The sequence below is a fragment of the Choloepus didactylus genome, chromosome 1, assembly GCF_015220235.1.
Source record: "Choloepus didactylus isolate mChoDid1 chromosome 1, mChoDid1.pri, whole genome shotgun sequence".
NCBI lineage: Eukaryota > Metazoa > Chordata > Mammalia > Pilosa > Megalonychidae > Choloepus > Choloepus didactylus.
In genome coordinates this window covers 111,929,190-111,955,581 of record NC_051307.1, presented here as the reverse complement: position 1 = coordinate 111,955,581, position 26,392 = coordinate 111,929,190, and the positions used below count along the sequence as shown (strand labels likewise).

The window sequence follows — 26,392 nt, the reverse complement described above, 5'->3', positions numbered from 1 at the left end:
GATTGACTCAGCAGTCCAGTTTAATAGTAACAGTAGTATTAGTTGACTGACTGCCAGTTTGAAACTGTTATGGACCCCAGAAGAGCCAAGATCTTTTAATCCAGTCTTGTTGGGTGAAACCTTTTTTGATTGAATGTTTCCCTGGAGATGTGACCCACCCAACTGTGGGTGAGATCTTTTGATTTGATCATTTCTGTGGAGGTGTTACCCCATCCATTCAGGGTGGGTCTTAAGTAGATTACTGGAGTTCTTTCAGAGACGCTGAGAGAGACATTTTGGAGAGAAGCTAAGGTATGTAATCCAGTTTGTTACCAGGAGAAGCTAAGAGCCAACCCAGACCTGTACGTTTGGAGATGCTGGGAGATGCAGACAGAAGGACGTTTGGAGATGCTAAGCTAAGAGATGAAGCCCAGAGTTTGCTATGGAGAAGCTAAGAAACGACTCAACAGATGCTTAGAGAGATATGCCCCAGGAGAACCAGGCAGAGAGCTGAGAGAAGCTAAGAGACAGAAGCCCAGAGACATTTTGGAGAAAGCCATTTTGAAACACAACCCAGGAGCAGAGGACCAGCAGACGCCAGCCACGTGCCTTCCCAGCTGACAGAGGTGTTCCGACACCATTGGCCTTCCTACAGTGAAGGTATCCTCTTGTTGATGCCTTAGGTTTGACACTTTTATGGCCTTGGAACTTAAGTTTATAACCTAATAAATTCTCTTAATAAAAGCCAACCATTTGCATAATGGCAGCTTTAGCAAACTGGAACACTATCATTTATGAACACTTCTAAGTTTGCGGCACTGTGCTTGATGTTGATACTTAATCTTGTTTAATTGCAGCAACCCCTGCATTGGGAGTAGGCAGTGGTATTCCAGTTATATATACTAGTTTTTGCCCGAGATTTTACATAGCTGAGCTGGAATTTTAACCAAGGTGAATATGTTTTGCTCGAGTTAGGACCAAAAGTAATTAATAATACAAGTCAGGTCTTAAGGGTAGAGACTTGTAGTTTACCTTAAAAAAAATCCATGTAAACCAATAGAAATGTATTAATTTAGTGTTCTTTGGGTTTGATCTTTCGGTGATTATTGTTACTAAATATCCCGGCTAGTATATGAAGAGTCTTAGGGAAGAAGAGCTTGTCAGTGGTCTTTCAAGTCCAGATATAGGATAGTCTGCTGAGTTTCCCTTACCTGCTAGTTTGGTAATCCTGCCAAAAAGGAAAACAAATCTTATCTGACCTGCTGGCTCCTGGTGATTATTACTTTGTTTGAAGAGCTCAGAAGCAGATTTTAACAATCTGATCTAGATTTCTGTCAGGGATGGTAAGTGAGCTTAAGTTTGTCAGACTCTCATTTCCCAGTGTCTAAAATTGCTTTAAGTGTCTGACCAACAGTTCTGGAAGCTCAGTGCATGCTATTTTTGTACCTTGGTATATTGAGCTACAAGACTTCAACTTATTTTAGACCATTTTAGTATCTCCTCACTCAGTCTCTTCTATCAGTGTTTTCCCTTTGCAAGGAAATCTGCTTTCTCTTGCAACTCCAGAAAAAATTAATTGTCCTTAGGATGTTTCCCTGTAAATAGCAACTCTTTAGCCCTTTAGCTGTTTGAACAAAATTCTTAGAAGTTTGTCATTTTCACAATTTTGGGGGTCTAGGCTTCATCTCTTAGAGATGAGAAAACGGCATAAATAAAGGATATTCAGCTCTTAAGTGGAGGAGCTAACATTTGAACTCAAATTCTGTTTCTATATCTTTAAGTTCAAATTTTATGTTTATCCAAGTAATATGTTTATAGGTTAATATGGCAGGTGGTTCTTTTAGTGGATATTTATAATAACAGCCACATTTATCAGTTTCCAATTCCTTAAAGGTGATCATTAATTTATTTAGCTATTTCTTGTTTATTTTGATGTCTAAGTAAAATGCTTGCACTGCCAGTTTTTGATGTCCTCCCCTCCCCAGCAAGCTAATTTTAGTTGTTGCTTGCCTTCCTATTTTGGAAAATGAGAATTTGACTTTCCTTCCTTTTTCCCGCATACAAATATCTCCACCTCTGCACCCCCCCATATAATTACCATATTTTAAAATAAAATCTGTAAACCTTTTTATTATGACTACAAGCATTCTTATTTGAGCCACACAATGTACTTTGACACAGCTACTTCGAGCTACTTTCTGGTACAATTTTTTGTTTTCCTGGAGTAACTTATCTTGTTTTTCTTTCTCTTTGGTTAATTTTTAAAGTAGCTATCAATAATCTATCTTTCAGCTCTCCAAAAAACCCTATCTTTCAGCTCTCCAAAAAACCATAAAACTTGTCTCAGTGCAAACATGTTAGGTACGCTGCCAGTAAGTTACTTATGCTGCCAGTAAGTTAGTTAGGTTAGATTGGATTATGTTGTAGCAGTCTATCCTAAAATTATAGCAGTCTAACCTAAAATCTGTTGCTTCAAACAGCACAATTTTATATTGTGCTCCTATTATATGTCCCATACTTATTAGTATGAGGTTGCATTCTATGCAGGCACTCAGGGACACACATGAATGGAAGCTCCTTTCTTGTATTTGGACCCTCTGAAACTAAGGAGGAGCAGATAGAATGTTTGAGCACCACCACAGTTAGTTTTCTTTTTGGAGTGTGGTGGTGGTGATACTCTCTTCTTGAACCTTCTGTTGTCCTACTCCAATACGTACTAGCTGCTTTCCAAGCTTGTTTGTACATTTGTGATCCTGAGAAATTCCTTTACTATCAGGCTGCTCATCCTGTTTAAATTTTTTTATAGTATCTCCTGTTTTCTTTTTTTTGCGTGTGTTTTACCTGCCTTATTACTTTGGAGCACATTCTCAAGGACTTCCTGAGAAAAAAGTTCACGGGTGGTGGTAGTTTTGATGTTTCATGTCTTTTCATACCTCGTTGAAGGCTAGCTGGGAATAGTAGTTTGGGAATCACTTTAATTCCCTTCTGAAAGTATAGTGACCACAGCAGTGATTCCCAGTCTTCGGGGATCTGCTAGCAACTAAGATCTCAAAGTTATTGCAAGCAGGAGATCTGTGAATAATTATGTGTATCAGTCATGTCTGTGAAATTCAACATTTTTGAAGTTAAAAAGAAGTTGTTGTACTTGAAAATGGTGGGAATTTTCAAGTACAACAAGATTGAGGAAACCTTTTGGTTTGTATAGACCCAGCCATGAGAAGCCTTGAAAAGCTTAGAAACAGTGGGGATGAAAGGAGTAGACAAGGATTACAATACATTGTAATGGTGGAATTGACAAGATTACTGGATTTGATGATCCAGAAAAAGGATAACTGAGATTTTGAGCCTGGAATACCTTAATAGTATAGGAGCAAAGTCATCCAACAGATGATTCTGTCTGTTGGACATGTTATATATTAGTACATACTGAATTTGAGTGAGACCTGGATAAAGATATCTTTATGGTTGGAAATTAGAGTTAGAGTCCAGGGAATAGGTTATGCTTCCATATAAAGATTTGGAAAGTTAGTGGAAGATAATACAATTTCATTGTATCTGAACTGGCATCAATTGTAAAAGACACTACTAAGAGGAAATGTTGCCAATTAAGCTATCACGGTTTTCTTTATCTTTTAGAGTTCTTTTAATGTACTTATTGAAAGATCTGTTTTAAACACTTGCATATATAAAGTGGATGTTCCGGTTTGGATGTATTGTGTCCACCAAAATGCCATGTTCTTTGATGCAATCTTGGGGGGGGGCAGACATATTAGTGTTGATTAGTTTGGAATCTTTTGTTTCCATGGAGATGTGACTCGATCATCTGTGGGCGAGACTTTTGATTGGATGATTTCCATGGAGGTGTTCCTCCACCCATTAAGGATGGATCTTAATTGAATCACTGGTGTCCTATAAAAGTGTTCACAGACAGAAGGAGGTGCTGCAGCCAAGAGATGCACTTAGAAGAACGCACAGGAGTTGAGTGGAGCTGGAACGCAACCTGAGATTAGCCGACTCCAGCCAGCCACATGTCTTCCCAGCTAACAGAGGTTTTCCAGGTGCCCCTGGCTTTCCTTGAGTGAATGTATTTATACTTGTGTTGATACCTTCATTTAGACATTTTCATGGCACTCAGACTGTTAACTTTGTAACCAAATAAACCCCCTTTATAAAGCCAGTCCATTTCTGGTGTTTACATAGCAGCAGCATTAGCAAACCAGAACAATGGGAAATATAATAAAAATAAATTGGTCAAAACATCTTCCCATTCAGAAAGTTCTCACAATATCTTCTTGGTACCATGGGGTGCATTGATGATGTCAGCACACTTTTAAAGGACTCACCTATTATCTCCAGGATTTTCTTCCAAAATTTCTCAAGCATTCTGCAAGTTTGGAGGCTGGTGCATTCTTAACTTTTATCCAAAGGTGTCAGCAGACCAACCTTCTGATAAGAAACCTCACTTCTTCCTAAAATAGTCCTTCATTGGTTTGCTGATTGGAAAGTCAAGTAGTTATAGACAAGTACCATGGATATTGCAAGTAAACGAAGTGTTCCAGTTTGCTAATGCTGCGTTTTTGCAAAATACCAGAAATGGATTGGCTTTTATAAAAAGGGGTTTATTTGGTTACAAAGTTACAGTCTTAAGGTCATAAAGTGTCCAAGGTAAGTCATCAACAATAGGGTACCTTCACTGGAGGATGGCCAGTGGTGTCTGGAAAACCTCTGTTAGCTGGGAAAGCACATGGCTGGTGTATGCTCCAGAGTTCCGGTTTCAAAATGGCTTTCTCCCAGGATGTTCCTCTCTAGGCTGTAGTTCCTCAAAAATGTCACTCTTCGTTGCTCTTGGGATGTTTGTCCTCTCTTAACTTTTTTTTTTTTTTTTTAATCTTCATTTTATTGAGATATATTTACATACCACGCAGTCATACAAAACAAATCGTACTTTCGATTGTTTACAGTACCATTACATAGTGGTACATTCATCCCCCAAATCAATCCCTGACACCTTCATTAGCACACACACAAAAATAACAAGAATAATAATTACAGTGAAAAAGAGCAATTGAAGTAAAAAAGAACACTGGGTACCTTTGTCTGTTTCCTTCCCCTGTTTTTCTACTCATCCATCCATAAACTAGACAAAGTGGAGTGTGGTCCTTATGGCTTTCCCAATCCCATTGTCACCCCTCATAAGCTACATTTTTATACAACTGTCTTCGAGATTCATGGGTTCTGGGTAGCAGTTTGATAGTTTCAGGTATCCACCACCAGCTACCCCAATTCTTTAGAACCTAAAAAGGGTTGTCTAAAGTGTGCGTAAGAGTGCCCACCAGAGTGACCTCTCGGCTCCTTTTGGAATCTCTCTGCCACTGAAGCTTATTTCATTTCCTTTCACATCCCCCTTTTGGTCAAGAAGATGTTCTCCGTCCCACGATGCCGGGTCTACATTCCTCTCCGGGAGTCATATTCCACGTTGCCAGGGAGATTCACTCCCCTGGGTGTCTGATCCCACGTAGGGGGGAGGGCAGTGATTTCACCTTTGAAGTTGGCTTAGCTAGACAGACAGGGCCACATCTGAGAAACAAAGAGGCATTCGGGAGGAGGCTCTCAGGCACAACCATAGGGAGGCCTAGCCTCTCCTTTGCAGCAACCGTCTTCCCAAGGGTAAAACCTGTGGTAGAGGGCTCAACCCATCAAACCACCAGTCCCCTATGTCTGTGGTCATGTTAGCAACCATGGAGGTGGGGTAGGCGAATACCCCTGCATTCTCCACAGGCTCCTCAAGGGGGCACTACATCTTTTTTTTTTCCTTGTTTTTCTTTTTTTTTTTTTTTTTTTTAACTTTCCCTTCTTTTTTAAATCAACTGTATGAAAAAAAAGTTAAAAAGAAAACAAACATACAATAAAAGAACATTTCAAAGAGACCATAACAAGGGAGTAAGAAAAAGACAACTAACCTAAGATAACTGCTTAACTTCCAACATGTTCCTACTTTACCGCAAGAAAGTTACCTAATATAGCAACATTTCTGTGAACTTGCTCCTACTATATCCATCAGAAATTAAGAGACCATAGTCATTCCTGGGCATCCCCAGAACGTTAAATAGCTTATCTGTTCTTTTTGGATTATTGTTCCCCCTTCCTTAATTGCTCTCTATTGCTAGTTCCCCTACATTCTGCATTATAAACCATTTGTTTTACATTTTTCAAAGTTCACATTAGTGGTAGCATATAATATTTCTCTTTTTGTGCCTGGCTTATTTTGCTCAGCATTATGTCTTCAAGGTTCATCCATGTTGTCATATGTTTCACGAGATCGTTCCTTCTTACTGCCGCGTAGTATTCCATCGTGTGTATATACCACATTTTATTTATCCACTCATCTGTTGAAGGACATTTGGGTTGTTTCCATCTCTTGGCAATTGTGAATAATGCTGCTATGAACATTGGCGTGCAGATATCTGTTCGTGTCACTGCTTTCCGACCTTCCGGGTATATACCGAGAAGTGCAATCGCTGGATCAAATGGTAACTCTGTATCTAGTTTTCTAAGGAACTGCCAGACTGACTTCCAGAGTGGCTGAATCATTATACAGTCCCACCAACAGTGAATAAGAGTTCCAATTTCTCCACATCCCCTCCAGCATTTGTAGTTTCCTGTTTGTTTAATGGCAGCCATTCTAACCGGTGTTAGATGGTATCTCATTGTGGTCTTAATTTGCATCTCTCTAATAGCTAGTGAAGCTGAACATTTTTTCATGTGTTTCTTGGCCATTTGTATTTCCTCTTCAGAGAACTGTCTTTTCATATCTTTTGCCCATTTTATAATTGGGCCGACTGTACTATTGTCATTGAGTTGTAGGATTTCTTTATATATGCAAGATATCAGTCTTTTGTCAGATACATGGTTTCCAAAAATTTTTTCCCATTGAGTTGGCTGCCTCTTTACCTTTTTGAGAAATTCCTTTGAGGTGCAGAAACTTCTAAGCTTGAGGAGTTCCCATTTATCTATTTTCTCTTTTGTTGCTTGTGCTTTGGGTGTAAAGTCTAGGAAGTGGCTGCCTAATACAAGGTCTTGAAGATGTTTTCCTACATTATCTTCTAGGAGTTTTATGGTACTTTCTTTTATATGGAGATCTTTGGTCCATTTTGAGTTAATTTTTGTGTAGGGGGTGAGGTAGGGGTCCTCTTTCATTCTTTTGGATATGGATATCCAACTCTCCCAGCCCCATTTGTTGAAAAGACCATTATGACCCAATTCAGTGACTTTGGGGGCCTTATCAAAGATCAGTCAGCCATAGATCTGAGGGTCTATCTCTGAATTCTCAATTCGATTCCATTGATCTATATGTCTGTCTTTGTGCCAGTACCATGCTGTTTTGGCAACTGTGGCTTTATAATAAGCTTCAAAGTCAGGGAGTGTAAGTCCTCCCACTTCGTTTTTCTTTTTTAGAGTGTCTTTAGCAATTCGAGGCATCTTCCCTTTCCAAATAAATTTGATAACTAGCTTTTCCAAGTCTGCAAAGTAGGTTGTTGGAATTTTGATTGGGATTGCATTGAATCTGTAGATGAGTTTGGGTAGAATTGACATCTTAATGACATTTAGTCTTCCTATGCATGAACATGGAATATTTTTCCATCTTTTAAGGTCCCCTTCTATTTCTTTTAGTAGAGTTATATAGTTTTCTTTGTATAGGTCTTTTACATCTTTGGTTAAGTTTATTCCTAGGTACTTGATTTTTTTAGTTGCTATTGAAAATGGTATCTTTTTCTTGAGTGTCTCTTCAGTTTGTTCATTTCTAGCATATAGAAACATTACTGACTTATGTGCATTAATCTTGTATCCCGCTACTTTGCTAAATTTGTTTATGAGCTCTAGTAGCTGTATCGTCGATTTCTCAGGGTTTTCTAGATATAAGATCATATCATCTGCAAACAATGACAGTTTTACTTCTTCTTTTCCAATTTGGATGCCTTTTATTTCTTTGTCTTGCCGGATTGCCCTGGCTAGCACTTCCAGCACAATGTTGAATAACAGTGGTGACAGCGGGCATCCTTGTCTTGTTCCTGATCTTAGAGGGAAGGCTTTCAGTCTCTCACCATTGAGTACTATGCTGGCTGTGGGTTTTTCATGTATGCTCTTTATCATGTTGAGGAAGTTTCCTTCAATTCCTACCTTTTGAAGTGTTTTTATCAAAAAGGGATATTGGATTTTGTCAAATGCTTTTTCAGCATCTATTGAGATGATCAATTGATTTTTCCCTTTCGAGTTTTTAATGTGTTGTAATACATTGATTGTTTTTCTTATGGTGAACCATCCTTGCATGCCTGGAATGAACCCCACTTGGTCATGGTGTATGATTTTTTTAATGTGTCTTTGGATTCGAATTGCAAGTATTTTGTTGAGGATTTTTGCATCTATATTCATTAGGGAGATTGGCCGGTAGTTTTCCTTTTTTGTAGCATCTTTGCCTGGTTTTGGTATTAGATTGATGTTAGCTTCATAAAATGAGTTAGGTAGTGTTCCATTTTTTTCAATGTTTTGAAAGAGTTTGAGTAAGATTGGTGTCAGTTCTTTCTGGAAAGTTTGGTAGAATTCCCCTGTGAAGCCATCTGGCCCTGGGCATTTATTTGTGGGAAGATTTTTGATGACTGATTGGATCTCTTTGCTTGTGATGGGTTGACTGAGGTCTTCTGTTTCTTCGCTGGTCAGTCTAGGTTGTTCATATGTTTCCAGGAAATTGTCCATTTCTTCTACATTATCCACTTTGTTGCCATACAGTTGTTCATAGTATCCTCTTATAATTTTCTTAATTTCTTCAGGATCTGCAGTTATGTCACCTTTTTCATTCATTATTTTGTTTATATGGGTCTTCTCTCTTTTTGATTTTGTCAGTCTAGCTAGGGGCTTGTCAATCTTGTTGATCTTCTCAAAGAACCAACTTGTGATATTTATCCTCTCTATTGTTTTTTTGTTCTCTATGTCATTTATTTCTGTTTTAATCCTTGTTATTTCTTTTCTTGTACTTGGTTTAGGATTGGTTTGCTGTTCATTTTCTAGCTTCTTCAGTTGATCCATTAGTTCTTTGATTTTGGCTCTTTCTTCCTTTTTAATTTAGTGCTATAAATTTCCCCCTTAGCACTGCTTTTGCTGCATCCCATAGGTTTTGGTATGTTGTGTTCTCATTTTCATTCGTCTCTATATATTTAGCAATTTCTCTTGCTGTTTCTTCTTTAACCCACTGATTGTTTAGGAGTGTGTTGTTTAACCTCCAGGTATTTGTGAATTTTCTAAGACTCTGATGGTTATTGACTTCTAATTGTATTCCATTGTGGTCAGAGAATGTGCTTTGAATAATTTCAATCTTTTTAAATTTATTGAGGCTTGTTTTATGTCCCAGCATATGATCTATTCTGGAGAAAGTTCCATGAGCACTAGAAAAGTATGTGTATCCTGGTGATTTGGGATGTAATGTCCTGTATATGTCTGTTAAATCTAATTCATTTATCAGATTGTTTAGGTTTTCAATTTCCTTATTGGTCTTCTGTCTGGTTGATCTATCTATAGGTGAGAGTGATGTGTTGAAGTCTCCCACAATTATTGTGGAAACATCAATTGCTTCCTTTAGTTTTGCCAGTGTTTCTCTCATGTATTTTGTGGCACCTTGATTGGGTGCATAGACATTTACGATTGTTATTTCTTCTTGCTGAATTGCCCCTTTTATTAGTATGTAGTGGCCTTCTTTGTCTTTCAAAACATCCCTGCATTTGAAGTCTATTTTATCTGAGATTAATATTGCTACACCTGCTTTCTTTTGGCTGTAGCTTGCATGAAATATTTTTTTCCATCCTTTCACTTTCAGTTTCTTTGTGTCCCTGTGTCTAAGATGAGTCTCTTGTATGCAACATATTGATGGTTCATTTTTTTTGATCCATTCTGCGAATCTATATCTTTTAATTGGGGAGTTTAATCCATTTACATTCAACGTTATAACCGTGAAGGCATTTCTTGAATCGGCCATCTTATCCTTTGGTTTATGTTTGTCATATTTTTCCCCTCTGTCTATTAATATCTTTTATTGTACCCATACCGAATCTCTTTAGTACTGAACCTTTCTCCAAGTCTCTCTGTCCTTTCTTTGTTTCTCTGTCTGTAGGGCTCCCTTGAGTATCTTCAGTAGGGCAGGTCTCTTGTTAGCAAATTCTCTCAGCATTTGTTTGTCTGTGAAAAATTTAAGCTCTCCCTCCAATTTGAAGGAGAGCTTTGCTGGATAAAGTATTCTTGGCTGGAAATTTTTCTCACTCAGAATTTTAAATATATCGTGCCACTGCCTTCTCACCTCCATGGTGGCTGCTGAGTAGTCACTACTTAGTCTTATGCTGTTTCCTTTGTATGTGGTGAATTGCTTTTCTCTTGCTGCTTTCAGAAGTTGCTCCTTCTCTTCTGTGTTTGACAGTGTGATCAGTATATGTCTCGGAGTGGGTTTATTTGGATTTATTCTATTTGGGGTTCGCTGAGCATTTATGATTTGTGTATTTATGTTGTTTAGAAGATTTGGGAAGTTTTCCCCAACAATTTCTTTGAATACTCTTCCTAGACCTTTACCCTTTTCTTCCCCTTCTGGGACACCAGTGAGTCTTATATTTGGATGTTTCATATTATCTATCATATCCCTGAGGTCCATTTCGATTTTTTCAATTTTTTTCCCCATTCTTTCTTTTATGCTTTCATTTTCCATTCTGTCATCTTCGAGGTCACTGATTCGTTGTTCAACTTCCTCTAGTGTTGTACTATGAGTGTCCAGAATCTTTTTAATTTGGTCAACAGTTTCTTTAATTTCCATAAGATCGTCCATTTTTTTATTTAGTCTTGCAATGTCTTCTTTATGCTCTTCTAGGGTCTTCTTGATTTCCTTTGTCTCCTGTACTATGGTCTCATTGTTCATCTTTAGTTCTTTGTGTAGCTGCTCTAGGTGCTGTGTCTCTTCCGATCTTTTGATTTGGGTGCTTGGGCTTGGGTTATCCATATCGTCTAGTTTTTTCATATGCTTTATAATTTTCTGCTGTTTTTGGCCTCGTGGCATTTGCTGAACTTGATAGGGTTCTTTTAGGATTTGTAGACCAATTGAAGTCCTTATCTCTAATTTATCAGATCTACTGCTTCGTGGAGTACACTTTCTCTAACTAACCAGCAGTGGGCGTCCACGAGCCACCTGTTCTCCACAAGCCAGTTCTCCCCTGCTTAGCCTTTTTGGTGAGTGGGGGAGTGAGTCTTGTGGGGTCCAATTGGTGTACCAAGCTTGCGTGTGTAGTTGGTGTTGCCTGCCCTGTATATGGGGCGTGTTTCTGGGCAGTCAGGGAGGGGAGGGTGGCTCTAACAATCAAATCTCCCTGGTGATCCTAGAGTTTTAAAGCTGCTGCAATAGTCTAATCCTTCAGTTCAGTCCTGGCACAGTTTGTCTCTGCCAGTGACCCACAAGTCCTTGGTATTGGCGTATGGCTCCTGAGACCTGCAAGTGGGTCCCTCTTCCAGGCCGTGCACCCCGGGTCCTCTGTTGAGGGATGACTGTGCTATGTCACAGGTGAGTGCCGTCCCCCCCAGGGCAGTTCTGGGCTGCTGGGCTGTGTAGGGAGGCTCCCAGTCTGCTGAAATGATGGCTGAATGGGGCTTTGTGAATTCACACTGCTCTACCTTCCCAACTCTGGGACTATCAGCTGAGGTTGCAGGGAAGGCTAATGTCCACACCCAGTTTTGTGGTGTGTGCCTGTTACTTGAAGCACTTCCGTCACACTGGGTTGTCTGGAGCAGTTCTGGGCTATGGGGCTGGCGATGGGCAGGAGTGTTTCCTGTCCACCAGGATGATGGCTGTGAGCGGACACCCCCCTTTTCTTGGGAAGTTGTGGTGTTTAGTGAATTTTCTCAGCCACTGGATTATTGCGTTTTGTCTCAGAGCTCTCCTAGTTCTGCTCTTGTCTTGACCTGCCCAAATAGCAAGTCTTTGAAGCTTTCTGTATTGGGCTTCTTAGAGTAATTGTTTTAGAAAAAGAAAAAAGGATTAAAAAAAAAAAAAAAAAGGCCCTCCTCAGAGATCTAATGGGTTATTGAAATGCTAAGAGACAAAGCAACCAGGGCCATTAAGGAAAGGTCCACAGGGCAGAGAGGTCAGCTTTTCTTCGGGATTTGCATATGCGCCTCAGGGCCTGAGCTCCAGCCTGAGCTCTGCCCTTCCCCTTTGTGTGTTCACCAGAACTCCAAAAATCCTCCGCTTTTATTTTGGAGTTTTTCGTGTTGTTTGTTTTCTATGCCTGTCTCCTCTCTGCTGGGCTGGCTGCTCTCAGATTCTCTGGTGTCTGGTCTCCATCTATCTATGGTTTGAGTTTGAATCAGCAGAATGAATTTCCGATAAGAGCAGCCACTGCAGTTCTCCCTTCTCCTTCCCGGAGCTGACAGCCCTTCCTCCCACGGGACTGAGCCTGGCAGGGAGGGGCGCGGGTCCCCTGGCCGCAGAAACTTACAGATTTCGCTGATCTCAGCAGTTCCACGTTTTCATGAGTGTTGTATGAAGTATGCCCAAAGTCAGATTGCTCTGTGGTGTCCAGTCCACGCAGTTCCTAGCTTTCTACCTACTTTCCTGGAGGAGTAACTAAAACATACAGCTCACCAGTCTGCCATCTTGCCCCGCCTATTTCTCTCTTAACTTTTCCGCAGCAAAAGTCTGCTTTCAAAGGCTGTCTCCAAAATGTCTCTGTAAACTGCAGCTCCATTCTCAGCTCCTGTGTATTCTTCAGAGTGTCCCTCTTGGCTGTAGCAAGCTCACTCCTTCTGTCTGAGCTTGCATAGTGCCCTAGTAAACTAATCCAGGCCCATGCTGAAAAGGCAGGGCTGCACCTCCATGTAAATTATCCTTATCCAGTCAGAATTGTCACCTACAGTTGGGTGGGTCACATCTCCATGGAAACACTCAAAGAATTATAATCTAATCAACACTTATATGTCTGCCCACACAAGATTGTATCAAAGATAATGGTGTTTTGGGGGGCATAATACATTCAAAGTGGCACACCAAGTTTGAGCATGCCTAAGCAGTAACGTTTATTTCCTGGCTGCTGTATTTCTATCAGCTATTCTAAGGTACCATCAGTTGTTAGAGGTATGCTGATTGTAGAGATGTTAAATTTTGATGGGTTGGGAAGGTAGACTGGGGCCAGAAAATGATTTAATAAATAAATTGGTAATTGATCAGGGCATAGCAGATGATAAATCCATTGTAGCAGTTCTTGAAAAATAAAAGCCTATGGTGAATTTTGCATAAATTATGCTAGTAACTTTTTCCATGGGTTAAATTTTTGTAGGCAGGTTTATCGACAGCAGTAGTGTTTAATTGAGGTAATTGGGGAAAATGTAGTTAACCTAAAGAAAAGGCCCTACAGCATTTAACAACCTGAGCCCAGTGCCTTTAATATTAAGTGAAGCACTTAATTGTTTTTCATCTCTCAATATTTTTAGAAACATTAGTTTACCACAACTTTGCTTTAGTAATTAAACTATCAACTGCAATGATTTAACAGATTTGAAAAGGCATAAACAATGTAATAAAGTTATTTTTGACTGTTGCATTAAATAAACCTGGGAAGATCTTTCCTATAAATTTTATGCCAATGATCCATAAGAAAAGAGGTTAAAAAGAAAAACTTTCAGAAAAGTATTAAGGCTAGAGTGAATCTTATGAAAACAATGGTCCGTTGATGTCAAAGGACATGGTCAGATTTGAAGAAGGAAATTATGTTTCTGATACTTCCTTTTGCTTGCTTACCAGAATGAATGTGAACTAGTAGCTTGATACCTGATGGGTTCACTGCTTTCATCATGAAAATTTTTATAGGTTAGAATTTTGAGATTGGAGTTATTAGAAAGTTAGCTTAGTGAGCTAAGGATAGTTTCTAACCTCCACTTGGAAAGATTACTTTTTTTTTTTTTGCTGGTTCTTTTGTTTAACCTATTGCCGATTAGTAAACTCTTTTAACAAAACTTTTGATATCTGTGTAACAGTTAACGTGATTTTAGTGTAAAGCTTAGATTTTTCGATCTAGGTTTCTATTCTAAACCTTGCTTTGAGGATTCAAGCTGTCTAGTTTTTGATTTTTTGGTTGATAGTTTGCTGAGCATTAAGGGTTTTAAGTTCCTGTTTCCCCTTTATGAGGAATGTAAATTTAGTGTTTCCAGGCTTTAATTTATAATGACTAAAGAATTGCAATAAAAGGAAGTCAATAGTGTATTTTTTCTTTTCATTTTTTAATGCATTTTTTAAATTGTGAACTTCAACATATATACACAAGAGTGATAACTTTCAAAGAACGACCCAACAAGTAGAGAGAAAATCTCAAAGAATGTTATGGGTCACAGTTCCACAACTTCAGCCATTTCCATTGTTGTAAAGTATAATATACAAACAGAAAGTTGTTAACTTTGGATGTACAGGTCAACAGTTACATAGGCAATCCCAAAAAATGCCATGGTCACGGTTCCCACAGTTTCAGTTATTTACTTGTTATGCAACATAGGGCATATACAGAAAGGTGAAGACCCTCAAAGCACAATTCAATGAGCAGCCAGAGAGCAAACCTCAAAGGATACCATAGGCCACATTTCCACCAGGTCATCTACCTCCCTCCAGCTATTCCAACACCCCAGCATCCAAAATATAGCTATATATTTATATAAAATTTCAGTATTCTTAGACCTTTGTTAAATCTTATCTTGTTTGTTGCTACCCCTTCCTCTCACTTAATCTCTTTCTCCATCTTCAGGGGTGCCTAGGCAGTGAGCATCCTAACTTGTTCATATTGAAAGGGGTTATTGACATTGTGGGGAAGGATGCTGCATCTGATTGTTCTTAAAGGTGCTGTTGCCTCTGGGTTGTAGTACTTGTCTGGCATAGGAACACTCTCGTGGATTTAAGTAAATCTGAGAGGTAAAACTTAGTGAATCTTTTATGGAGTCTCAGGTAGGGACCTAGGTATTTGGGGACACTTTTGGTAAGTAAATTTGAAAGGATATTTACTTCCAGTGAAAGAAATTTTTTTAGACTAGCATATGTTTTTAATGAGCTTAATGGGATTTTTTTTTTTTTTAATTTTATTGAAATATACCATGCGGTCATGCAAAGTGTAAAATAATTGTTCACAGTATCATCATATAATTGTGCATTTATCACCAAAACCAATTTTTGAACATTTTCATTACTCCAAAAAATAAAATTAAGGATAAAAGTAAAAAGAACACCCAAATAATCCCATACCCCTCCTCCCCCGTAATATTCATTTACTTTTTTTCCCCAGTTTTCTACTCATTGTGATTTCACAATCACACGGTCACACTATATAAGCTATATAGTTATATGCTCACCTTCAAGAATCGAGGATACTGGATTGCATTGCAGTTCAATAGTTTCAGATGTTTCCTTCTAACTATTCTAATAAACTAAAAACTAAAAAGGGATATCCATGTAATGCATAAGAGTTACCTCCAGAATGACCTCTGGACTTCATTTGAAATCTATCAGCCACTGGAACTTGACTTTGTTACATTTCTCTTCTCCCTTTTGATCCAGAAGATTTTCTCAATCACGTGACGCAGGGTCCAGTCTCATCCCCCAGAGTCATGTCCCACATAGTGGGGAGGGCAGTGAATTACCTGCTGAGTTGGCTTAGAGAGAGAGGCCACAATTGAGCAACAAAAGAGGTTCTCTGGGGGTGACTCTTAGGCACAGTTATAAGGAGGCTTAGTCTCTCCTTTGAAGTAACAAGCTTCATAAGGGCAAGCCCCAGGATCGAGGTCTCGGCCCACCAAGCTGGCAGTCCCCAGTGCTTACAAGAACAGCAGAACTCCCTAGCTGGGGAAATTTAATAATTCCACATTTTCTCCCAGTCTCTCAAGGGGGCTTTGCAAATACTTTTTATTCTCTTCCCAAATTACTCTGGGTTGTAGCAGGGCTTCATGCTATCCTGTACAAACCCAGTAAGCTCTCACTCCCTCGTCAAGGTTCCATGTAATTATGGTATTTGAGTAAACTGACTATACAAGTTAAATTATATAGTATGCTACAGAAAGTACAGATTTTGCACCAAATAAATATCTCTTCCTTTGGTCCTTTACAGAAGCCACAGTTTTAAAACAGTCAGTATCATCCTCTGCCTTTTGTCTGATCTACTCCAATCTCAACCAAGTCCATTTCATTCATATCTCCAATCGAAGTCTGATCTCCTTTTCAGCCTCTTCAGCAGTTGTTTCATGGTGCAGTGCTGACACTTACAGCTGCCAAACTTTGGCTCCAAGTTGCAGGTGCTACACAGACACCCAGAGCTCCAGGAACCAACTATGTCACACACAAAACAGCTCAGCATCTCAAAATTTAGAAATAACTTCCAACTCATGAATAGATTTGACTGCTGTAAGAACTTACAATCTAGGAACCTTTACACAAGCCTTCCCCTGATAACCCATGCTCTCAGAATCTGTTCTGAGTTTGCACATTATTATTAGTCCATATTAGTGAGGCGTTATGTTTGTCTTCATTTCTGGCTTATTTCACTCAACCTACTGTCCTTATGGTCTATTCACCTAGTTGCATACCTCACAACTTCATTCCTTTTTGCTGCTCCCTCATGTAAAAGCATTCTTGTATTTGTACATTTAATCACAATCATTGACCCCTCGAGGTTTCACTAAGTTATGCAGTCCCAGTCTTGATCTTCTATCTTTCTTTCTGGTGTCATACAAACCCCTAACCTTCCTCTTTCAGCTGTTTTCACAGTCATCTTTTTTTTCAGTGTACTTACAGTATTGTGCTACTATCACAAAGTATTGTGTTATCCATTTCTGTACCCATACAATTGTTCTAGTTTGCCAGTGCTGCCAGAATGCAAAACACCAGAGATGGATTGGCTTTTATAAAAGGGGGTTTATTTGTTACACAGTTACAGTCTTAAGGCCATAAAGTGTCCAAGGTAACACATCAGCAATCGGTTACCTTCACTGGAGGATGGCCAGTGGTGTCCAGAAAACCTCTGTTAGCTGGGAAAGCACGTGGCTGGCATCTGCTCCAAAGTTCTGGTTTCAAAATGGCTTTCTCCCAGGATGCTCCTCTCTAGACTGCAGTTCCTCAGAAATGTCACTCTTGGTTCCACTGCGGATATTTGTCTTCTCTCAGCTTCTCCAGAGCACAAGTCTGCTTTCAGCGGCTGTCTTCCAGTTGTCTCTCATCTGCAGCTTCTGTGCTTTCTTCAAAGTGTCCCTCTTGGTTGTAGCTCCTCTTCAAAATGTCACTCACAGCTGCACTGAGTTCCTTCTGTTATGTCAGCTCATTTATATAGCTCCACTGATCAAGGCCCACCCTGAATGGGTGGGGCCACGCCTCCATGGAAATATCTCATCAGAGTTATCACCTACAGTTGGGTGGGGCACCTTTCCATGCAAACAACCTAATCCAAATGTTCCAATTTAATCCCCACTAATATATCTACCCCACAAGATTGCATCAAAGAATATGGCTTTTTCTGGGGGACATAATACATTCAAACCAGCACAACAGTCAGTCCACTAGAATGTTTTATACTCAGTTCAACATCAAATGTCCAATCTCTATCCTTTTTCTATCTCCTGATATTTTCATTTCTACACTCTTCTCCAAACCTCTCTCTGTAGCACACCATTTAGTATTTCTTGTAGAGGAGTTCCCTTGTTCACACACTCTCAGTGTCTATCTGTAAACATTTTAAACTTTCCCTCATGTTTGAAGGACAGTTTTGCTAGATATAGGATTCTTGGTTGTCAGTTTTTCTCTTCCAGTATCTTGAATGTATCATACCACTGCCTCCTTGTCTCCATGGTTTCTGCTGAGAGATCTACCCTTAGTCTTATCGAGCTTCCCTTGTATGTGATGAATTGCTTTTCTCTTGCTGCTTTCAGAATTCTCTCTGTCTTTGACATTTGACCGTCTGATTAGTAAGTGTCTTGGAATAGGTATATTTTGATCAATTCTGGTTGGGTACTCTGTGCTTCTTGGACCTGTAATTTTATATCTTTCACAAGAGTTGGGAAATTTTCATTGATTATTTCTTCCATTATTCTTTCTGTCCCTTTTTCCTTCTCCTTCTGGAACACTTATAACAGTCATATTTGTGCACTTCATGTTGTCATTCAGTTCTCAGAGACCCTGCTAACATTTTCCATTCTTTTCCCTATTTGTTCCTCTGTGTGCAGGATTTCAAATGACCTGTCCTCCAGCTCACTGATCCTTTCTTCTGCCTCTCCAAGTCTGCTGTTGTGTCTCCATTGTGTTTTTCATCTCTTCTGTTGTGCCTTTCATTCCCATAAGTGCTGCCATTTTTTTTCAAGCTTATGAATTCTTCCTTATGATCACCCAGTGTCATCTTTATATCCTTCATCTCTTTTGTCATATTCTCTCACCTTGTTTATTTGATTTAAAAGGTTTGTTTGAACATCTGTAATTAGTTGTTTCAACTCGCGAGTCCCGGTGAGGTGTTAATTTCTCCTTTGACTGGGCAGTATCTTCTTGTTTCCTGATTTGGCTTAATTTTTCTGCTGCCTAGGCATCTGATTGTCTTGACTGGTTTGTTCTGGAGGTTGTTTCTCTCTTTTGCCTAAGGTCTTCTTGTTGGTTGGCTTTGATCTATATCTTTTCTTTGTTTCTCTCCCTGGCCAGTTGTCAGATTGACTCTGCCCCCCAGTCTTCCCCCAAAATCAGGCAACCACTGTGGCCTGCCACAGGGATGGGAGGTAAGCCCTGGGCACCCCAGCAAGTTCACTGTGTGGTAATACAAATCTGCTGGCTGCCAGTGGTGTTCTGTTTCCCACCCCCTAGCAAGACCTGGGTTTGTTTTGGAGTCCTCCTTTAACAGTTGGATCTTCCCTATTTCTCAGCCAAAACAGGGCTGGATTTCTGTGCAGGGCATGAGACCAGCTCCTGTGCTCCTAAGAAAGGGTCTTTAGCATCTTTTAAAAAGTATTTTAAAAGTATTTGCACTTTCTGACTGTCCAGCAGATGGTGCTGTTTGGTAAGTTAATCGTCCTCAGAGGCTGCTTTGCCTCCTAGCACAGACTGACCCAGCAGGGCTGAAACTGGGGGGTTCCTGTGCCCTCATTTTGCCGCCCAAAATCTGGCTCATGTGGGGCTCCACCTGTGGCAAAGTACTCCCTCACCTGACTCAGCGCTCCAGTTATCTCCACGGCAAGGAAACAGCCACTGGCTGCTGCTTCCCTCAAGGGTGGGGGAAGGGCTTTCAGCTCCAGGGCTGAAAACAGTCTCTCTCTGTCCACGTTTTCTCAGTGTCTTTGTCCCTCACAGATTTGGACCTTGAAATGTCCTCCCCTGTCCACCAGGTCTTCAAACTGAGGGTATTTTTTCACGGTGTGAGAGATTTTAAAATCAGTGTCCCTGTTGGGAGGGGTTTTGTCTGCTGATTCTGTGCCTCAAGAGACCAAATGAGGGGGAGAGGACGGAAGATTCCTACCGGATATTTCTTCTTTCTTCAATTCTGCATTTGTAGGGTCTATTTCCATTCTATATCTTCCTCCAGAGTTTCAAACAATTCAAAATTGTCCTTTTTTTCATTGAATCTCTGGAGAGAAGTTTTTAGTAGTTTTTTTACGTTGCCATGTTGATGATGTCACTCTGGCAATGTTCTGAAAGGGCTTTATGCATCTTTAGGTTTCAGAACTAAGCTCAAGCAATTTATCAGTATTGGAGACATTAAAATTTTATTTTGACAGGAGCCCATGTTTTGGACAAGTTAACCTTAGCCTTTCCAGTTGTGAATTTGATTTTGCTATTTCGTTCTAGAACCTTGCTTCAAATAGCTTATTATGAAAGGTGTCTTATTTCTCTGAATTAGTATTGCCAACAGACTTAATCTTTTAGAGTTTAAAATTATACAAATTCACAAAAACATTTATCATCTGGCTCATTATGATTTAATGAAAAGTGCCCTAGAGAAATGAGGTTTTAAATTCAATATTTATAACCTAAAACCCTGTAGAATTTTTTTTTTCCATGACTACTCCCATCAAACTGTCAAACTTTTTCAGATGTATTTTTCTTTAGTCTCAAAAACCGTATCCTTAAGTTAGGCAGATATCCTATGCAATTTTATTCTTTCCACAGGCCATTTAAGTTCTCACCTTAGAGTTGCTAAGCGCTTTAGGCAGGTACTCAAAAAGTAGAGGTTATACTCAAAAAGTAGAGGTTAATATTTATATCCTGATAAGGAAAAATCTTCAAGATATAAAGTGGGAGGAAAAAAGCTGTGTTCAGAACAAATTGCAGTAAATTTTTAAAGAGGATTTATATGTTTTAAATTACAACTTTTTTTTCATGACTTGCCCACCTATTCACATAGTTCATGTATTCATTGTTAACCTTTTTTATCAGCTTGTTTGGCTTGTCTTTACTAACAGAATATTGTAAATCAGGTTTTTAATCCTTTGAGTGTTGTTTAACCCATTTTCCTTTTTTTTTTTTTTTAACTTGATGTGGTATTGCTTGCCTATCATATTTTAGTTTTTAGGTATGTAATTTTATCAAACTTTATTTTTTTTTGTGGGGGGGGTTGGTTAGAAAGGTTTTCCTCACTCCAAAGTTATAAATTATTTACCTCATGGCTTTCTCCCAGAAACTTTATTGGTTCAAAGAACTCTAAATCTTCTGTTCACTGATTTTATTTTGATGAAGGCATCCATTTTTATACTTTTCCCCATTAATTATCCAAATATTCCAATAGCATTCTAAAATAATCCAATCCTCAGTTTATAAATTCTTCAATGACATAGGCTTATTTTGGGATCTGTTCTATTCCTTTAAATGAGTGACTTTTCTGTATGTTTTCATTGTGGTAGCTTTAAAAAAAAAAAGCTCTAATTTGGTAGAGCTGTGTTTTGTTATTATCCCCTTCCCCTATCTTAAAAGTTTCCTTTTTGGGTGCTATGCTATGTTTTTTTGAGGTAGTTTCGTATAAATAAAGCACACTTCCTTGCTATTTTAGTGGGATTCCATTGAAATTAAAGATTAATTTTAGAGGCAAATTGAAAAATTTTGCAATATCAAGATCTATCTAAGAGCATGATGGTGTTCTGCGTTTTCTTATGTTCATTCGTAGATTTCACATAACTCATTTGTTGAGTGCATTTCTAGGATTTTATTTTTTTATTGTTTTAAGTAGAGTATTTTGCATCCGTTTTGTTTGTCAGCTGCTTATTATTTATATCTAGAAAACTAAATTGATTGTTGTATGTCAGCTGGCCACCTTACTGAATTTTTGACTAGGAGTTTAAAAAAAAAAAGCCTTATTTCGGTTAGATTGCTTTTGAAAAATTAGTTCTTCAGATATTGCTTAGAGTGCTCTGATTCTTGCTACTCCCCCCAGCCTTCTCTCTGCCCCCACCCACATTTACACTTATTTTGTGGCATTTCTGTTTTTTTTTTTTTTTTAATGCATGATGTCATATTTTGTCAGGGTTATGGGGATAAAATTTTAGGATATTTAATCACTCTTCAGATATATGCCTTGTTATTTGCTGATGATTATTTTAAATTAAGAGTTTTGAATGTAAGCATATATTGGACTCTGAATGAACATATTAGTGACATCACTATTTTATAATTATGCCTTGGAGTCTTTCATGTTTGCCATATGTATGGGAAGAAGATAAAGAACTGTCAAAGGTCTTGTTCTGAGAAATAAGGGGCCTGGGCCAGAGGAATATGAATGTGAATAGGAAGAGAGACAAAAGTCCTTGAACACATGGAGAATAGAAGTTATAGAGACTTAAAAAGGAATAAAACCCTTAGTATTAACTGTGTCCTGCAGCAAATGGACTCAAATTTTATTGAGATCTGGCAACGAGAATTACTTGTCCCTAGAATCTGGGATTTGGAAACACCTTATTCCTAGAATGTACGGTTTGGGGATTAGAACATATTTTCCTAATTGTTCACTACAGTTTAGATACACTTTATTTTTTTCTTTTTCTTTTCTCTTTTTTTAAATTCATTTTATTGAGATATATAAACATACCATGCAGTCATACAAAACAAAGCGAACGTTCGATTGTTCATAGTACCATTACATAGTTGTGCATTCATCACCAAAATCAATCCCTGACACCTTCATTACCACACACACAAAACTAACAAGAATAGTAATTAAAGTAAAAAAGAACACTGGGTGCCTTTGTTTTTTTCCTTCTTCCATTTTTTCTACTCATCCATCCATGAACTAGACAAAGGGCAGTGTGGTCCATATGGCTTTCCGAATCACATTGTCACCCCTTATGAGCTACATTTTTATACAATCATCTTCAAGATTCATGGGTTCTGGGTTGTAGTTTGATAGTTTCAGGTATTGACTGCCAGCTACTCCAATTCACTAGAACCTAAAAAGGGTTGTCTATATTGTGCGTAAGAGTGCCCACCAGAGTGACCTCTCGGCTCTTTTTGGAATCTCTCTGCCACTGTAGCTTATTTCATTTCCTTTCACATCCCCCTTTTGGTCATGAAGATGCTCTCCATCCCACGATGCCAGGTCTACATTCCTCCCTGGGAGTCATATTCCACAGTGCCAGGGAGATTCATTCCTCTGGGTGTCTGATCCCATGTAGTGGGGAAGGCAGTGATTTCACCTGCCAAGTTGACTTAGTTAGAGAGAGAGGGCCACATCTGAGCAACAAAGAGGTATTTGGGAGGAGGCTCTTAGACACAATTGTAGGGAGGCCTAGCTTCTCCTTTGCAGCAACAGTCTCAAGTCCTGTGGTAGAGGGCTCAACCCATCAAACTACCAGTTCTCTACATCTTTGAGCACATTAGCAACCATCAAGGTGGGGAAGCCCAATACCCCTGCATTCTCCACCAGCTCTTCAAGGGGGCTTGGCATATTTTTTTCTTTTTTTTTTTTTTTTTTGAATTTTTTTTTTTAAATCAACTATATAAAAAGTAAAAATAAATTAATTTAAAAAACATACAATAAAAAAACATTTCAAAGAGACCATAAGAAGGGAGTAAGAAAAAGACAATCTAAGAAAACTACTTTACTTCCAACATGTTCCTACTCTACCCTAAGAAAATAACCTAATATAGCAACATTTCTGTGAACTTGTTCCTACTATACCCATCAGAAATTAACGACCATAGTCATTCCTGGGCATTCCCAGAATGTTAAATTTACCCACGATAGTTTATCTGTTCTTATTGGATTATCATTCCTCCTTCCTTAATTGCTGTCTGTCACTAGTTCCCCTACATTCTACATTATAAACCATTTGTTTTATATTTTTCAACGTTCACATTAGTGGTAGCATATAATATTTCTCTTTTTGTGCCTTGCTTATTTCGCTCGGCATTATATCTTCAAAGTTCATCCATGTTGTCAGGTTTCACGATATCGTTCCTTCTTACTGCCGTGTAGTATTCCATTGTGTGTATATACCACATTTTGTTTATCCACTCATCTGTTGAAGGACATTTGGGTTGTTTCCATCTCTTGGCAATTGAATACACTTTATTTTTAAGGACCAGGTGTGAAGTTCTTAATCTAGTTAATCTCATGGTCGAAATTTAGCAATGAGATGTCTGGAGCTGTTTTTTTCTCTTTAAAAAAAAAAAAATGTGAAAAATGTGCACCGTGCTAATGTTTGTGGTGAAAATAAAAGAGATATAAGCACTAATTTTTAGATAGAAGATGGATTTTTATTGTAATGAAAAGCAGAATTTCTCAGTAACTTGGAGTTCTCATTTGAACTAATCCACTGTGTATTATATACATAAAAGAGAACAATTTTGGAAACTTTACAGACTCTTAGAAAGTTTTGTCAAGGACTAGAAAATGTTAATGAAATTTGACAATATAACTAACCTCTGATGTAAAGATATGTTTTATTGTATTCATGGATTTGAAAGTTATGTTTCTGGAATATTTCTTTAAAATTGCTAGAGTATTATATAGATAGATATGCTGTTACCATAACTAGGAAAGTACTGACCAAAATGATTGCTGAAAGTGAATGTGCAGGGTGTACACTACTAGAAATAGAGAAACTGGACAGGAAGGAAGTCATTGTATTATATAGTAAGGTCAGATATTCAGAACCCAAAGTGGAGTGGCTGTTACTAATTTTTAGATTCAAGGGAACAGAGAGGAAGAAAAATTGTCTCCAGAATTGAAAGTCAGGAAGTATAGGGATAAAACTCTTGAAAAGGAATGTGTCTTGAGTTTTATGTCTCACATTAGGATATTTGCCTGGAGATGTCTCATGGCACCACAAATCACGTAATAGGCAGTCAGAGCTCAAGAGAGATTGGAACCAAATTACAGAATAACACAGTTGTGTAGCATATGTGGGTGGGTGGGGGGAGTTGAAAGACTAGATTTACGGAGTTGATTACATTCTGTGGTTGGAGATCCTATGTTATAACAGATTTTATTTTCAACCCTATCTCCCAAGATTTTGTCTTCAGTTCTATGGACTTTCTTGGAGTTGTAGTGCTGATCTGCTTGCTTTTGGGTTTTCCCACTGCCAGATTGTTTCATTGTTTTAGGTTTGCTAATTTGCTTAGAATAATGTCTGACACATAGTAAGCACATAAAAATTAGGAATAGTTCCTTTTTTTTTTTTTTTTTACTGTGATTACTTTCCCATTTTCATTGTAAATTACCAAAATTACAAAGGGTTACATATTATATATATATATATATATACATATATATATATATAATTTTTTTTTCTTATGGGTTTGTGCCTTAAAAATCTCTTTACTGTTATTTATTGGTCTTTTGGGAAGGAAATGATGTAAACAGATGTGTCCATTTTGGCCATGTTTTAACCAAGTAATGCCAGTGCATGCATATATTTAGTTTTTAGTGAACATTGTGGAGTCTAGCATGATGATGTTTCAGAAAAGTATTCTGAAGTACTCACTGGTTCAAGATATATGTGTGAGCACTTGACTTAAGGGTGAGGAATTTGAAGTTCTGATTGACAGTGATATAAAGTGTCATTTAAAATAAATTGTAATTATGTAAGTGCCAGGGACTGCTTGCCAAAGATTACATATATTGGTGGAGCAGGTATTTGAACTAGTTATTCTGCACCTAAATCCTTTGCTTTTTATTATGTCAGATCTTGAAACAGCTGCTTTCATCTGTTTTAATCAAATAAAAATAGAGTAGGGAAGACTAATTTTAAAATTGATTTTAAAACTACAAAATGACCACTGATTTTTATTGGTAATCTATTTATATTCATTCCAAAATAGTTTTTAGGCAAGGTACTCACCTGGATGGTTTTATTTTGCTTTGTTTTGTTTTTAGTGAAAGGGTAAAATAAAATTAAGGAAAAATAAGACTATCGGAAAGTTAGTACTCAGAAAATAGTAATGCTTTTTATTAACTGAAAGTGGGCTATAATTTAATGTTTATAACTAATTAATTTATAATAAAATCAAGTACTTAGTGTGTGCCAGGCACTATGCTAAACATTATTTCATTTAAATCTCACAGTTCCATGAGGAGATCATTATAGTTAACTCCTTTAGGTCAAAACTGTTAAAAGATGATATAAGTAGTAGAGCTTGAATGTAAATCCTGGCACCCTGACTCTAGATTCTGTACTCTTAGTCACAATAGTAAATACTGCCTCATTCAGTTTGACTTTCAGCTAATTCCTATGATCCAGGGATTTGTAAATCTTTTCTCATTCCCTTCTGAGGTAGGTGATAAACTGAGGTTCAGAGAGGTTAACTTCATAAGGTATACATTTCAGAAATGGTGGCAATAGACGTCAAATACAGATCTGTAATTGGAAACTCTGTGTTTTTTCAGTATTCCGTATTGTCTTTTGGATATGTAATATGGATATGTATCTCTAATCCAGCTTTTAATGTTTAAATATTGATACACTTTTAATAAGTTTTGTTTCTTGCAGGGATTTATCAAAGATGTTCATGAAGACTCCCTCACAGTTGTTTTCGAAAATAAGTAAGTTGTTTTTGTTGATAGCAGTCTTAATTTTAAAAATTGGTAGGACTGAACTGCTTGCTTTTGGGTATTCCTATTACCAGTAGAAAATGATTTTGCTTTTGGGAGGTGGCCTTTCGTTGTTTGATCATCTTATGAGTTCATATAACTATTTGATAAACCTTCACCTATATTTCTGCTCACAGTGTAATCATCATTTTTTTCATAACTCTCTTCTTTGCCAAAACCTATATGGACATGAATCAGTGTATACAGAAATAGATGGTGCAAATGAGATAATAGTATGCTTAATTTTAATAACCCAGAATGTTGAAATAGTGTGGAAAACTCTCCAAAGGCTACTGGTAGACTTAGAGTAAGTATTA

At 38.1% G+C, this 26,392-nt stretch overlaps 1 protein-coding gene across 4 annotated transcripts in view; it reads left to right on the top strand.

The window, feature by feature from the left end:
* FXR1 (FMR1 autosomal homolog 1) overlaps positions 1–26,392 on the top strand; it is an 81,872-nt gene that overhangs the window by 11,890 nt on the left and 43,590 nt on the right. For all 4 annotated transcript variants that reach the window (XM_037839881.1, XM_037839869.1, XM_037839873.1 and 1 more), the window contains exon 2: positions 25,975–26,027. In XM_037839881.1, the coding sequence (XP_037695809.1) occupies positions 25,975–26,027 (53 nt within the window). The remainder of the gene's footprint in view (positions 1–25,974; positions 26,028–26,392) is intronic.